The sequence below is a fragment of the Mobula birostris genome, chromosome 4 (assembly GCF_030028105.1).
Source record: "Mobula birostris isolate sMobBir1 chromosome 4, sMobBir1.hap1, whole genome shotgun sequence".
In the NCBI taxonomy this organism is placed as follows: domain Eukaryota; kingdom Metazoa; phylum Chordata; class Chondrichthyes; order Myliobatiformes; family Myliobatidae; genus Mobula; species Mobula birostris.
Window position 1 is genome coordinate 17,141,038 of NC_092373.1, and position 14,661 is coordinate 17,155,698.

The 14,661-nt window shown below is 44.8% G+C and overlaps 1 protein-coding gene across 2 annotated transcripts in view; it reads right to left on the minus strand.

Annotated features, from left to right (window-relative positions):
• The window catches only part of LOC140196178 (arylacetamide deacetylase-like), a 57,739-nt gene that overhangs the window by 10,392 nt on the left and 32,686 nt on the right, over nucleotides 1–14,661 (minus strand). For both annotated transcript variants that reach the window (XM_072254946.1, XM_072254945.1), the window contains exons 2-4: nucleotides 11,533–11,755; nucleotides 8,156–8,225; nucleotides 4,825–4,996 (exon numbers count right to left, since the gene is read on the minus strand). In XM_072254946.1, coding sequence (XP_072111047.1) covers nucleotides 4,825–4,996; nucleotides 8,156–8,225; nucleotides 11,533–11,719 — 429 coding nt within the window. In that variant the 5' untranslated portion in view covers nucleotides 11,720–11,755. The remainder of the gene's footprint in view (nucleotides 1–4,824; nucleotides 4,997–8,155; nucleotides 8,226–11,532; nucleotides 11,756–14,661) is intronic.

The window sequence follows — 14,661 nt, forward strand, 5'->3', positions numbered from 1 at the left end:
AAATGCCCATAGATCCTATCTCTAAGAATCTTTCCCAACAGCTTTCCCACCACAGACGTAAGGCTCACTGGTCTATAATTACCCGGACTATCCCTACTACCTTTTTTGAACAAGGGGACAACATTCACCTCCCTCCAATCCTCTGGTACCATTCCAATGGACAACAAGGACATGCAGTCCTCATGCAGGATTCCCTGAAGGCTAATTTGCAAACTGAGTTGGTGGTGAGGAAGGCAAATGCAATGTTAGCATTCATTTTGACAGGATTAGAATATAAAAGCAAGCATGTGTCTTGTGGTTTTATAAAGCATTGCTGACACCTCACTTGGAGCATTGCGAGTAGTTTTGGGCCCCATATCTAAGGAAGGATGTGGTGGCATTGAAGAGGCTTCAAAGGAGGTTCATGAAAATGTTTCTGAGATTGAAAGGCTTAGCGTATGAATTAGGGTTTCATGGCTCTATGACTGTATTCACTGGTATTCAGAAGACTGAAGGAGGATCCCCTTGAATCCTATCTAATGTTGAAAGGCCTTGATTGAGTGGATGTGGAGAGGATGTTTCCTATCGTGGGGGATATAGGACATGTGGGCACAACCTCCATTTAGAATGGAGATGAGAAGGAATTTCTTTAGCCAGAGACTGGCAAATCTTCGGACTTTGTCGTCACAGCCAGCTGTGGAGATCAAGTGATAGGGTATATTTAAGACAGTTGGCAGATTCATGATTAGTCAGATCATGTTACAGGGCAAAAGTAGGAGACTGGGGCCGAGGGGGAAAAGGATCAGCCATGATGAAATGACAGAGCAGACTCAATGGGCCAATTAGCCTAATTCTGCTCCTATATCTTATGGCCTTATGTCTGAAGGGTTTGTGAACACTACATCTATTTATTATTGCAATTTTAATGTACTGTACTGCTTCCATAAACGTCAAATTTCACAACATACACACAATGACCACCTTATCAGATACCTCCTACATGTAATAAAGTGGCTACTGAGTGCACGTTTGTGGTCTTCTGTTGCTGCAGCCCACCAACTTCAAGGTACCATGTGAGGTTGTGTTCAGTAATACTCTTCTGCACATTACAGTTGTAATGCATGGTTATTTGAGCTACTTTTGCCTTCCTGTCAGCTTGACTCAGCCTAGCCATTTGCCTCAGACCGCTTCCATTTACAAAGGCCTTTTTGCCCACAGAACTGCCCTTCACTGGATGTTTTTTTTTGCAGAAGGACTTAGATTTAGGAGAATGGGCAAGAAAGTGACAAATGAAATACAAAGTTGGAAAATGCATGGTCATGCACTTTGGTAGTAGAAATAAATGTGCAGACTATCTTCTACACGGGGAGAAAATCCAGGAATCTGAGATTCAGAGGGACTTGGGAGTCCTTGTGCAGAACATCCTGAAGGTTACCGTGCAGGTTGAGTCAGTGGTGAGGAAAACAAATGCCATGTTAGCATCATTTCAAGAGGTCCAGAATACAAGAGCAAGGATGTGATGCTGAGGCTTTATAAGGCACTGGTGAAGCCTCAGCTAGAGTATTGTGAACAGTTTTAGGCCCCTCATCTTCAAAAAGATGTGCTGACATTAGAAAGGGTCCAGGGGAGGTTTCCAAGGATGATTCCAGGACTGAAAGGGTTATCATATGAGAAACATTTGATGGCTCCTGGTCAGTACCCGCTTGAATTTAGAAGGATGCAGGGGAATCTTTTTGAAACTTTTCGAATGTTGAAAGCCCTAGACAGAGTAGGTGTGGAAAGGATGTTTCCCACAGTGAGAGAATCTAGGACCAGAGGGCACAGCCTCAGGATAGAGGGGCGCCCTTTCAAAACAGATATGCGGAGAAATTTCTTTAGCCAAAGGGTGATGAATCTGTGGAATTTGTTGCCACAGGCAGCTGTGGAGGCCAGGTCATTGGGTGTATTTAAGGCAGAGATTGATAGGTTCTTGATTGGACATGGCATCAAGGGTTACGGGGAGAAGAACAGGACTGTGGTTGAGGAGATGATTAAAAAAAAGGATCAGCCATGATTGAATGGCAGAGCAGACTTGAGAATCCAGATGGCCTAATTCTGCTCCTATGTCTTATGGCCTATCAAGTCTACTCCTCCATTCCATCATGGCTGATTTATTATCTGTCTCATTCTCCTGCTTTCGCCCTGTAACCAAAGGGTGGTGCATATTTGGAACAAGCTGCCAGAAGTGCAGGTTGGCACAGGCACATTAGCCATACTTAAAAGCCTTCAAGATAAGTACACAGATAGGAAAGTGTAGAGCAGGACAAGACACAGAAGATGTCCTGGTTATCCACTGCGCCTAGTCCCATTTCCAGTCGTCTCGACTCTGTCCTGCCACTGGATCCAGATGGGAATTGGGAAGGGAGAGCAAGGCTGATGCTGCGCAACTCTCCCTCACTTAAATCCAAATCATGCGCCAGTCTTGACACCATCAATGGTGTCGAGGTCTTCATCGATGACGACGATGGACGAGCATAACAGATAGGAGAGTTGTATGGGCCAAATGCAGGCAAAAACATTAGCTTACTGGACAACACAGTCAGCGTGGATCAGTTGGGCTGCAGATCCGGTTTCTATGCTGTAAGAATCCATAATTTTGATTTTGCTGAGTAGCTTTTCTAAGCAGATAGGAGTCAACCATAAGCAAGTGAAAATCTGCAGATGGTGGAAATCCAAGCAACACACACAAAATGCTGGAGAAACTCAGCAGGCCAGGCAGCATCTATGGAAAAGAGTACAGTCCACGTTTCCAGCAGAGACTCTTCATCAGGACTCAACCATTTCTGCATATAGCAGCTACACTAAATGATATCAACTGATTTCCATCACAGACATTAATGAATCAGATAGCTTTATAATTACTTGTAAAACTGACATAAACCAGCCTGTGGTATCATGGTTATCTGTACGGTGGATATATGGTTATTTTCACAGCAGTAGCAGTTACGATAACCCCATAGCTGTCTGGTTACCTATCCAGTTTTGAGTTTCCACAAACCAGTAACGTTATGGTTTATAATTAAAATTCCCACAGGCTCTGGTGGGGATTTGAACTGACTAATCATCTTGTGTGATGGATAATCACTTTTTGGGGCCCAGAGAGGCTTATTACTAAATTTAGCTTTTTACTGTAGCTGCATGACCTTTCCAAATGGTCAGCGTTATTGATGATAAAGTTAAACATTTGACAAATACTTTTTGCTCAGCTTTTTCAAATTTCAAACAAGGACCAGTCCCCAATTCTTCATTGCAAGCAGCAATCAGTTTGACGACGGAGGCACAGCTTTGCAAAGTAAAGGCACCAGGAGATTGTCTCCATGATCCAAATGGATAAATATTTCGACATTAGTGTTTTGCTATCCCCTTTGTAGGGTTTGCAGCTGGGGTGAATCAGACAAAACTTTTGCTGTTCATTATCACGACTGTGTGCGGTTGATGGCAGCTTGAGTATTTGCACACGGGCAGAGTTCAGAAAGGGAAATCCTGAAGCTGCTATCTGGTCTCATCCATAACCTCTGCTGCTTTGTAGCATTCTACACCACAGGCAAGCATTATTCACGTGAATACTGTACACTCTGATTCTTATTTAGTATTTTGCATAATGATTCCATAAATGTCAAGTTTATTTGTTGGGATACAGGGTGGAGTAGGCCCTTTTGTCCCTTCAAGCTGCACCACCCAGCAACCCTCAGCTTAACCCGAGCTGAATAATAGGACAATTTACAATGACCGATTGACCTACTAAATGTTGTGTCTATGGACACTGGGTGGAGCTGTATTGCTGTGTTGCCAAGGAATATGATAAACTGATTCCTGGCAGCAAATGATGGTGGAAAATGAGAATCCTATTGCTCGATCTTCGTTCTTTTTGTCTTACCGGACCATGGTGCAATCCGTCAGGGAACATTCAACAGAAGTAGAGGTCAATTCTTTCAGGGATAGCTTCTATCCCACTGTTCTAAGACATTTAATGGACCTCTTGTATGATCAAATGCACCCATGAGCTTAATCTTCAGTACTGCGTAAAATCTTAGGCACATATCCGTAGCTAGGGTGCCTAAGAGTTTTGCACAGTACTGCATTTGCCAACGTGGAGTGGAGAGCGAGTCTGTAAACCTGGCAGGAGCAAAGGATGTTGGAAATCCTGAGGGTGGTGTGCCACAGGATGGCTGTGGGACCGGTGGCTGAGACGAGTGTCGGGGTAGCGCAGGTGCAGACACGCCCAGCCCGAGACAGCAGGCAAGGCCATTTGAATCCAAACAATTGGTTTATTGATCATTACAGAATGTCTCCCTGAAGCTTCCCACTCCCTCCCCATCTCCCCTCTCCTTTTCCCCCATTCATGATTCCCCTCTCCCTGCCCCCTTCATACTCTCAGTCCGCAATTAGAGACCCGTATCAGAGTCAGGTTTATCATCACTCACATATGTCATGAAATTGTTTTTTTTGGTGCAGCAGCAGTAGTAGAGTGAAATACATAAAATTACTACAGCACTGTGCAAAAGTCTTAGGTACCCTGGGTATACATCTCTATATCACTATCACATTTCTTCCTAATCTGATGTTTGGGCTGAACAACAACTGAACCTTTTGACTATGTCTGCATGTTCTTATGCATTGAATTGCTGCCATGTGATTGATTGATTGATTAGATTTTGCAAGATGAACAGGTGTACCTAATAAAGAGGCCAGAGTACCGGTAGGACCCATGAGTGATCTAGGTCCTAGAGTCCATTTCTGTCGAGTATATTTCTATGATTCTATAACTGAGAACTGCCACAAACAATTATTGACGCCCATAACTACCTGTTGGGTCACTGCAGCCGCCAAGTTCCCTCCAGCACTGTCCCCAGCTACAGCAACTCTGCCTGGGTCCACAGAGTATTGGGCCAAGACATCTCGCTGAAGAAAGTACTTCACCACAGCATAGACATCATTGAACTGATCAGGAAAGTGATGCTGTGGTGCTAATCGGTATCTGAAAGATAACACAGGAACTGAGTTTTGCTAACGATTATCAGTAATATCAGATACACAAAATACTCTGCAGATGCTGGGGTCAAAGCAGCACTCACAATACGCTGGAGGAACACAGCAGCTCAGCCAGCATCAACGTATCGGTCTGGAACCCGTCGTCAGGACTGAGCATTCCACAGGGATCGGTCCCTCCGCGACTCCCTGATCCACCCATAGTTCAGTCCCTCCCCACCTACATCCAGGATACATCCCATGCCCTCCACCTCTTCAATAACTTCCAGTTCCCCGGTCCCGACCACTTCATTTTCACTATGGATGTCCAATCCTTATACACCTCCATTCCCCATTAAGAAGGCCTCAAAGCCCTCCGCTACTTTCTGGACAATAGACCTCACCAGTTCCCCACCACCACAACCCTCGCCGGTTGGCGGAACTGGTACTCACACTTAATAACTTCTCTTTTGGCTCTTCCCACTTTCTTCAGACTAAGGGTGTAGCTATGGGAACTCGCATGAGCCCCAGCTATGCCTGCCTCTTCGTTGGTTATGTGGAACAGTCTGTGCTCCAAACCTATTCTGGTACTACTCCCCAACTTTTCCTTCGGTACATTGACGACTACATTGGTGCTGCTTCCTGCGCCCATGCTGAGCTTGTCAATTTCATCAACTTTACTTCAAACTTCCACCCAACCCTCAAACTCACTTGGTCTATCTCGGACACTTCTCTCCCCTTTCTTGATCTCTTGGTCTCCGTCTCTGGAGACAGACTGTCCACTGACATCTTCTACAAGCCCACTGACTCTCCTAACTACCTCAACTATACCTCTTCCCACCCCACCACATGAAAAAATGCCATTCCCTATTCCCAGTTCCTCCGTCTTCGCCGCATCTGCTCCCAGGATGAGGCTTCCCGTTCCAGGACAGCTCAAATGTCCTCTTTCTGTAAGGATCGTGGTTTCCCTTCGGCTGTCATCAATGATGCCCTCACCTGCATCTCCTCCATTTCCCGCACTTCGGCCCTCACCCCATCCTCCCGCCACCACAACAGGGACAGAGTTCCCCTTGTCCTCATCTACCACCCCACCAGCCTCCGGATCCAGCACAATATCCTCCGCAGCTTCCACCACCTTCAACAGGACCCCACCACCAAGCACATCTTTCCCTCTCCACAACTCTCCGCTTTCCGCAGGGATCGGTCCCTCCGCAACTCCCTGATTCACACGCCCTCAGTCCTGACGAAGGGTTCCGGCCCAATACGTTGACTGATCTTTTCCACGGATGCTTCCCTCACCTGCATCCAAAGCATTGTCTTCAATACCCCTCTCATTTAGTACAGGGACAAATTTCTTTCAGCGGATGTTTGTCAACCCTTATCCCAGATGGACGTGGACACTCTGTTGTTGAGTATATATCATGCCATCCTCGAAGAGGATGGAAATGTCATAATTTGCCTGGTCTTGGCTTGTAATGTGAATGTACAATAGCACTGTGGTGGTTTGAATTTATAATAATGTTTATTGGTTAAAAAAAGTAAGCGGCGGTGAGAATATTTTTCGGGGGCGGACATGGTGGCATGGTAGCTAACGGTTACCACAACACTTACAGCGCCAGTGACCCGGGTTTAATTCTGTTGCTGTCTGGAAGGAGTTTGTGTATTCTCCACGTGTCTGTGTGGATTTCCGCCAGGTGCTCTGGTTTTCTCCCACATTCCAAAGACGTACCCATTGCTGTGTTAATTGGTCAAATGGGCGTAATTGACCAGCACGTGCTCAATGTGCCGGAAGGACCTGTAACCATGCTGCATCTCTAGAATAAAATAAAAATCTAATCTTTTGGACACTAATGAAATCAGCTGAAGGGAAGGGGAAGTTGACTTAAGGCCCAGGATAATCTATGGTCTTTACTACTATCTCTCAGCACAGGCAGTTTGTATTCAGTCCCAACATCCAATGCTGTTTGTGTGGCATTTGCATCCCTTCCCTATGACCACATTGCTTTTGTGTGGCTTCCGTGCAGCTTTTGCGTTCCCTCCCTATGACCGCGTGGCATTTGTGTGGTGTTTGTATCCCCTCCCAATGACCACATTGTTTTTTCTGATGTTATCAGGCTTCCTCCCATATGTGGATTCATGGGGCAATTCTCCAGTGTAAATTGCCCCTAATGTGCTGGGGAGTGCTAGAATATGTGGCGGTGGATGGGAATAAAAATTGGGATTCAGGTAACATTTGTATAAAAGGGTGTTTGATGGTCAGCATGGAGTCAATGGGATGAATGGCCTGTTTTCCACCTGTATCTCTCGGTGGGTGGCAAGGTGGAGTTTTGTCTCTAACAGAGGAGTAAGGCACTGCAGGTCACCCTTGACAAAGTGCATCACCTGCTTAGCTCCACGATCAGGGTAACGTGAATCCTTGGGAGCAGTTCGTGGATGATCGTATGAGCAACTGGTGCCTATAATGTCCTGGTTATGCAACCACTGATGCCAGGCAGACAATCTCTGAATAGTATTGATAATGGCTGGGGTCACCCGCCATGTTAAGACACTGCCCAGAAGGCGGCAATGACAAACCACTATCGTAGGAAATTTGCCTAGAACAATCGTGCTCATGGAAAGACCATGATTGTTCATGTCATATGACATGGCTCATAATGATGATGATGATGATCTCTCTGTGGCTTTGTGTAGCAGTTGAACTCACCCTTTGGTGCATCAGAAGACCAGCACTCAATCAAGCTGATGACTCACCCACTCCATTCTGCCAGCAAATAACAACCAAATTCCCAAAAATGAAGTGTTTAAAAAGAGGACAATCCCACAGGCAGGCATTAACAGTGGAGCCAGCTATCTGGAGATCTATGAACAATCAGTACTAAATCCCAGCCCCCATTAACTACTTACATCCAATGGCTAATTTCTACCTTGGGATTGCCCCTTTAAGTAAGCATAGTGTGTTACAAAAAGCCTGGATAATTACAATGATAAAGTTAAACTGCTTGAAATAATCTTTATATCTGCCTAGATCACCCATTCATATCAAAAATGACTCACAAAATTACCCATGTCTGACCTGAGAACCCCTACATACTGGTAGCTTTCAGGAATTTGAGTACAAACTCGATCACAGTCTATTGTGTGGGGGAAGAAAAATGACAAAAGCTCTTACTCCACTGAAACAATAACTGCATTCAGTTCTGTTGCACTCCTTCTTGACAGGATATCATAGGGCAGCATTTCTAAAAGGGAAATAAAAGATTCAGTCATTGGCTGGCAAAAAAGCACAAGAATATCAGCAATAAATGGCAAATTACATTCATGCTGTCCACAAGTGGCCAACCTCCCCCAATAACTCAGGTCTTCTAGTCCTGGCAATATCATCTGTGACAGTACTGGGTTCACTGTCCATACAGTCGACCATCTTACCGGAAGTCTCCAAAACTTTCAGAGTGGATGCTTCCTAAACCTGTTCAAGTTCTTGTTAACCTGTCTTTAATTTTCTATGGCCTGGTGATAACTTAATCTTGTATTCCCTTCTATGAAGGCCCTTGGGAAGTTTCCCAACACACGAGACATAGAAATTGTTGTTGTTGCATTAATATTTGCAATTTCATCTGCCATAATAAATTGTTTTCAATTCAAATCACTTAATTTGTTTTCAAATACAATTTCTCTCCAGGTGGAATCAACAACCAATGAGATTGCTCCATTATTGATCTCTCTGCAATCTCTGTGTTGGTCAAATGAATGATGTCAAGCAGGACATAATGTAGCGGCTGCACTTATTCAGATAGTGTAACTTTAACAAAAACCTAGTTTAGATCAATGTAGAATTCTCAGCTCTGATTGAACAGTTCCGAAGGGTATTAGCACTACACATCTACCATTTTTGGCCACAGTGGCAAACAAATTCAAATGGCCAACCCATCTGCCAGTCAAAGTAAAAGACGAAAATTGTTGAAACATTCAGCAGATCTGGCTGCATCTGTAGGAAGAGACATGGAGCTAATGTCTCAGGTTAGAGTCCTCTTGTTGGAATGGGGAGAGGGATTGATATTTCGGTGCTCATTCGATCTATGCCTCTTATCATCCTGTATACATCTGTCAACTCATCTCTCATGCTCCTTCACTCCAAAGGGATAAGCCCTAGCTCACTCATCCTTTCCTTATAAGATGTGCCCCCTAATCCAGGCAGCTTCCTGACAAACCTCCTCTGCACCTTCTCTAAAGCTTCCACGTCTTTACTATTGTGAGACAATCAGGTCTGAAATGCCCCTGTGATAGGTTGCCAGTGATGCTGACAGAAGTACTGAATTTCTGGGAAACTGCGGAAATCCTAGAGTGCTGGCAGATCAAACGCAGTTCCTCATTTTGCCACCATGCAGCGCTGTTGCACTTCCTGACAACCACAGTGCCAAACATTCCGGATACAATGCAGTTAGTTACAGAGTTTATGCCTAGTGACTACCAAATCTGAATATGGATACATCAGCATTTCAAAAATTAAAGCAAACCCTCAGTATGTATAGTGCAGAGAATAAAGGTTTGGGGGTTGGGGTAGCAGTATTGGTGCAAGCAGGCATTTTCCACTGAAGTCAGATGAGACTAAACTACAGGTCATGGGTACTTGAATAGGCAAGGCGTGGGGAGATTCAGTAATGATTTGAGCAATTGGGACTAGCATAAAGGTTAGTGTGGATATGATGGTTTGAATGCCTGTTTCTGTGCAGAACTCTGAATACATCCTCAGCAAAGCAATGAGCATCACAGCAAAACAAAAGAGAAACAAACATCCAATTTACAAGTGAAAACTCTGCATATTGAAACCAATTTCCTCATTACAAATGGAATTGAATAAAATTCTATATTGCTCTGGTAATTTATTATTCAGCTTCTCCATGGGACTGCTTGTGCATTTCAATACTGAAAAATGATTCAGAGCTCATAGAATGCAAACACAAGAAAATCTGCAGATGCTGGAAGTTCAAGCAACACACACAAAATGCTGGTGAACGCAGCAGGCCAGGCAGCATCTATAGGAAGAAGTACAGTCGACATTTCGGGCCGAGACCCTTCTTCAGGACTAACTGAAAGCATAGATAGTAAGAGATTTGAAAGTGGGAGGGGAAGAGGGAGATCCGAAATGATAAGAGAAGACAGGAGGGGGAAGGATGAAGCTAAGAGCTGGAAAGTGGATTCCAATAAGGGGATACAGAGCTGGAGAAGGGGGAGAATCATGGGACAAGAGGCCTAGGGGGAAAGAAAGGGGGAGGGGAGCCCAGGGGAAGATGGAGAGCAGTCAAGGAGTGATTGTGAGAGGGACAGAGAGAGAAAAAAGAAAAACGGGGGGGGGGAGAATAATAAATAAGGGATGGGGTAAGAAGGGGAGGAGGAGCATTAACAGAATTTAGCGAAATTAGTGTTCATGCCATCAGGTTGGAGGCTACCCAGACGGAATATAAGGTGTTGTTCCTTCAACCTGAGTGTGGCTTCATCTTTACAGTAGAGGAGGCCGTGGATAGACATATCAGAATGGGATGTGGAATTAAAATGTGTGGCCACTGGGAGATCCTGCTTTCTCTGGCGGACAGAGTGTAGGTCCCATCCCATGATCCTCTCCCTTCTCCAGCCTCGTATCTCCTTTGCCAATTAACTGTCCAGACCTTAGCTCCATCCCTCCCCCTCCTGTCTTCTCCTGTCATTTCTGATCTTCCCCTCCCCCTCCCACTTTCAAAACTCTTACTATCTCTTCTTTCAGTTAGTCCTGACGATAAGGGTCTTGGCCCGAAACGTCGACTGTACTTCTTCCTATAGATGCTGCCTGGCCTGCTGCGTTCCACCAACATTTTGTGTGTGTTGCCAGAGCTCAGAGAATCCATCTTTGACCTTTGAATGTTCAAATCTTTGCAAAGCCTATCATTAACCATGTAAACAACAGGAATTCTGCAGATGCTGGAAATTCAAGCAACACACATCAAAGTTGCTGGTGAACGCAGCAGGCCAGGCTGCACCTCTTCCTACATTAACCATGTATCTAGTTCCAGGATATTAAACAGAATATTTGGAAAGGCAAATTCAGTTTGAGGGAGCTTGTGTGTAAACTTGCTACTGTGTTTTCTGAAGATAAAGATCAAAAGACAAACCTCTCATATGCACATCAAAACATCAAGTGAAATGAATTATTTGCATCAACGACCAACGCAGTCCGAGGGACAACATCCACACTCCTTACAGACAGTGGTGGGTATTGAACAGCTATTGCTGGTGCTGTGAAGTTTTGCTCTAGCTGCTACTACTGTGCTGCCCCCTATATTATACAAATAGACTTCTAAGGCACTTTGCTGGTTGCTGATCAGCCTGGGACAATCCTGAGGTTGTGATAGATAGAGCCGAATTTGTTTCTTGGTGTCACATGTCCCTAGGTAGAGTGAAAAGCTCGACTTGCATGCATTGAGGTAGACGATGCATTGAGGTAGTACAAGGGAAAGCAACGACAGATGTGACCTCATGTTAGCCACTCTCTCGAGGATTAATTCACTAACTTACTCGCACTTCCTAAACACCAACCACCACCGTGCAGATAAATGACCGCCCGCCTCAGTCCTGTGCTCCGAGTGGCCGGCTCAAAGACACGAACAGCTACCCCGTTGAAGGTGGTGTCCACCACAGTGACGTTCACGTCGGACGTCGGCCCGACCATCTCGGCGACGGTGAGCAGCATCATCACTTCCATGTAGTGTTTCAGCCCAATGAACTCGGTCAGCTCAGCCTAGATTTGGACAAGGAAACAGGGATATCCAGGTTAATCCAAACACAGGCATTTACGTAGTGACCACCTGCAGTCCTCCTCCAATCCTCCTTCTTGTCTGTCACCCATTCCATTCACCCCACCATTAGCAGATGTATCTTCAGTTGCAGGGGCACCAGGACTCAATATTGGGAATGAAAGGGTTAATGTATGAAGAACAAGAATGAAAGAGTTAATGTCTGAGGAAGGTTTGATAGCCCTGGGGCTGTACTCACCGGAGTTTAGGAGAGTGAGGGGAGATCTCATTGAAACTACTGAATCTTTAAAGGACTATATAGAGTGGACAAGCCGAGGACATTTCCTGTGGTGGGAGAGTCTAGGACCAGAGGGCACAGCCTCAGAATACAAGAACATTCACTTAAAACAGAAATGTACAAGAATTTCGTTAGCCAGATGTTGGCGGATACGTGGAATTTACTGCCAAGTCATTGGGTATATTTAAAGCAGAGGGTAATAAGTTCTGATTATTCAGGACATCAAATGGTACAGGGAGAAGGCAGGATAATGGGGTTGAGGGGGAAAATAAATCAGCCATGATTGAATGGCAGAGCAGACTCGATGGGTTGAATAGCTTAATTCTGCCCTATGGAATAGGCTCCTTACCTGACAAGGTTAGCCAGGTTAGGTTTGTCTCTACTGGAGGTTAAAAGAGAAATGGGTTGGGACTGAAATACAACACTGCGGCAAGACAGATGTAGAAAAGCTGTTTCCACTTGTGGAAGGATCTAATGTGAGCAGCTGCTGTTTAAAATAAGGGACAGTTCATTGGACTGGATGAGTTTATTATACTCACATGTACCGCGATACAATGGAAAGCTTTTGTTTTGTCAGGCATCGGAACAGATGCCATACATAATTACATTGAGGTCATAAAACAAAACAGAATGCAAAGTCAATACCAAAGTAAATGTTATCAAAGTACATATATGTCACCATATACAACCCAGTTTCATTTTCTTCCAGGTTTTTACTGGAAAATAAAGTACAATAGGATTTATGAAACACTATACATCAAGACTGACAACCAACGTGCAAAAGAAAGCAAGTAATACTGACAATATGAGCTGTCGCCTCCTTGAAAGTGAGTCCATACATTGTGGAAACGGTTCTGTGTTGCAGTGAGTGAAGTTATCCATGCTGGTTCAGAGGCCTGATGGTTGTTGGATAATAACTGTAACTGAACCTAGTGGTGTGAGACCAAAGGCTTCTGTACCTCCTACCTAATCGTGGGAACGAGAAGAGAGCACGGCCTGGATGGTGGGGACCCGCGATGATGGATGCGGCTTTCTTGTGGCAGTGCTCCTTGTCGGTGTACTCAGCGGTGGGGAGGGCTTTGCCTGTGATGGACTAGGATATATCTATCACTTTCTGTAGACTTCTCCATTCTTGTACATTGGTACTTCTACACCAGGCTGTGATTCAACCAGTTGGGCCACACTGCACTGTGCATCTATCAACCTTATCAAAGTCTCAGATAACATGCCAAATCTATGCAAACACAATTCAGATCACACGATGTTGCAATCAGGAACAATAAACAATCTGCCAGAGGAACTCAGCAGGTCAAACAGCATCTCTGGAAGGAAAGGGATTGTCCAGGTTTTCGCTAAAAAACACTGCAGCAGGAGTGAGTAGAGAGGGGAGACAGCCAGTGCTCAAAGTGAATCATGGGCCGAAGACTTGTAGAAGCTCGTACTGCTTCACCAGTCGTCTTCTCGGAAACACCACAAGTAGCCCTAGGGCAGCACTGTGACAGATTATGCAGAGCCACTGCCTCAAGGCTGCAATGATCCAAGTTCAATTCTGACCTCGAGTGCTGTCTGTATGAGATTGCATGTAATTCCCATGTCTTCATGGATTACTACTGGGTGCTCCAGTTTCCATAAAACCATTAAGACATGGGAGCAGAATTAGACCATATGGCACATTGAGTCTGTTCATCGCTGATTTAATATCCCTCTCAACACCATTCCCCTGTCTTCTTCCTGTAACCTTTGACGTCCCCCCTCATTCTTCTAAACTCCAATGAGTACAAGCCCAGAGCCATCAAACACTCCTCATACATTAACCCTATGTTTTCTGGGATCACTTTCATGAAACTCCTCTGATCCCTCTTCAATGTCAGCACATCGTTTCTTATATAAGGGGCCCACAACTGCTCATAGTACTCCAAGTTCATTCTGATCAATGCCTTATAAAGTCTCAGCATTACATCCTTGCTTATATATTCTAACATTGCATTTGCTTTCCTTACCAAGGACTCAACCTGCAAGTTAACCTTTAGGGAATCCTGCACAAGGACCATCAAGACCCTTTGCACCTCTGGATTTTTGAATTTTCTCCCCATTTAGAAAATAGTCTTCAGCTTTATCCCAACTACCAAAGTGCATGACCATGCACTTTCCTACACTATATTCCATCTGCCACTTATTTGCCATTCTCCTAATCCAAGTCCCTTTGCAGACTCCATGCTTCAACACTGCCTGCCCCACCTATCACCTATGCATCTTCATGTCATCCGTACACTTGGCCATGAATCCATTAACTCTGCCATCCAAATCATCGACATATAGTGTGAAAAAGAAGCGGTCCAAACATTGACCCCTGTGAAACACTGCTAGTCACCAGCAGCCAACCAGAAAAGGCCCCCTTTATTCCCACTCCTTATCTTTTGCCAGTTAGCCAATTTTCTATCCCTGCTAATCTCCTCCCACATTCCATTAAACCAATGGGCTCCTAACCCTTTTTATGCCATGAACCCTTACCATTGACAGTGGGGTCCATGGACCCAAGGCTGGGAAACCCTGCATTAAACCCTTGGCTTTGTAGATTAGTCTGCCTGCTGTAAGTTGCCTTGCGTGTGTAGG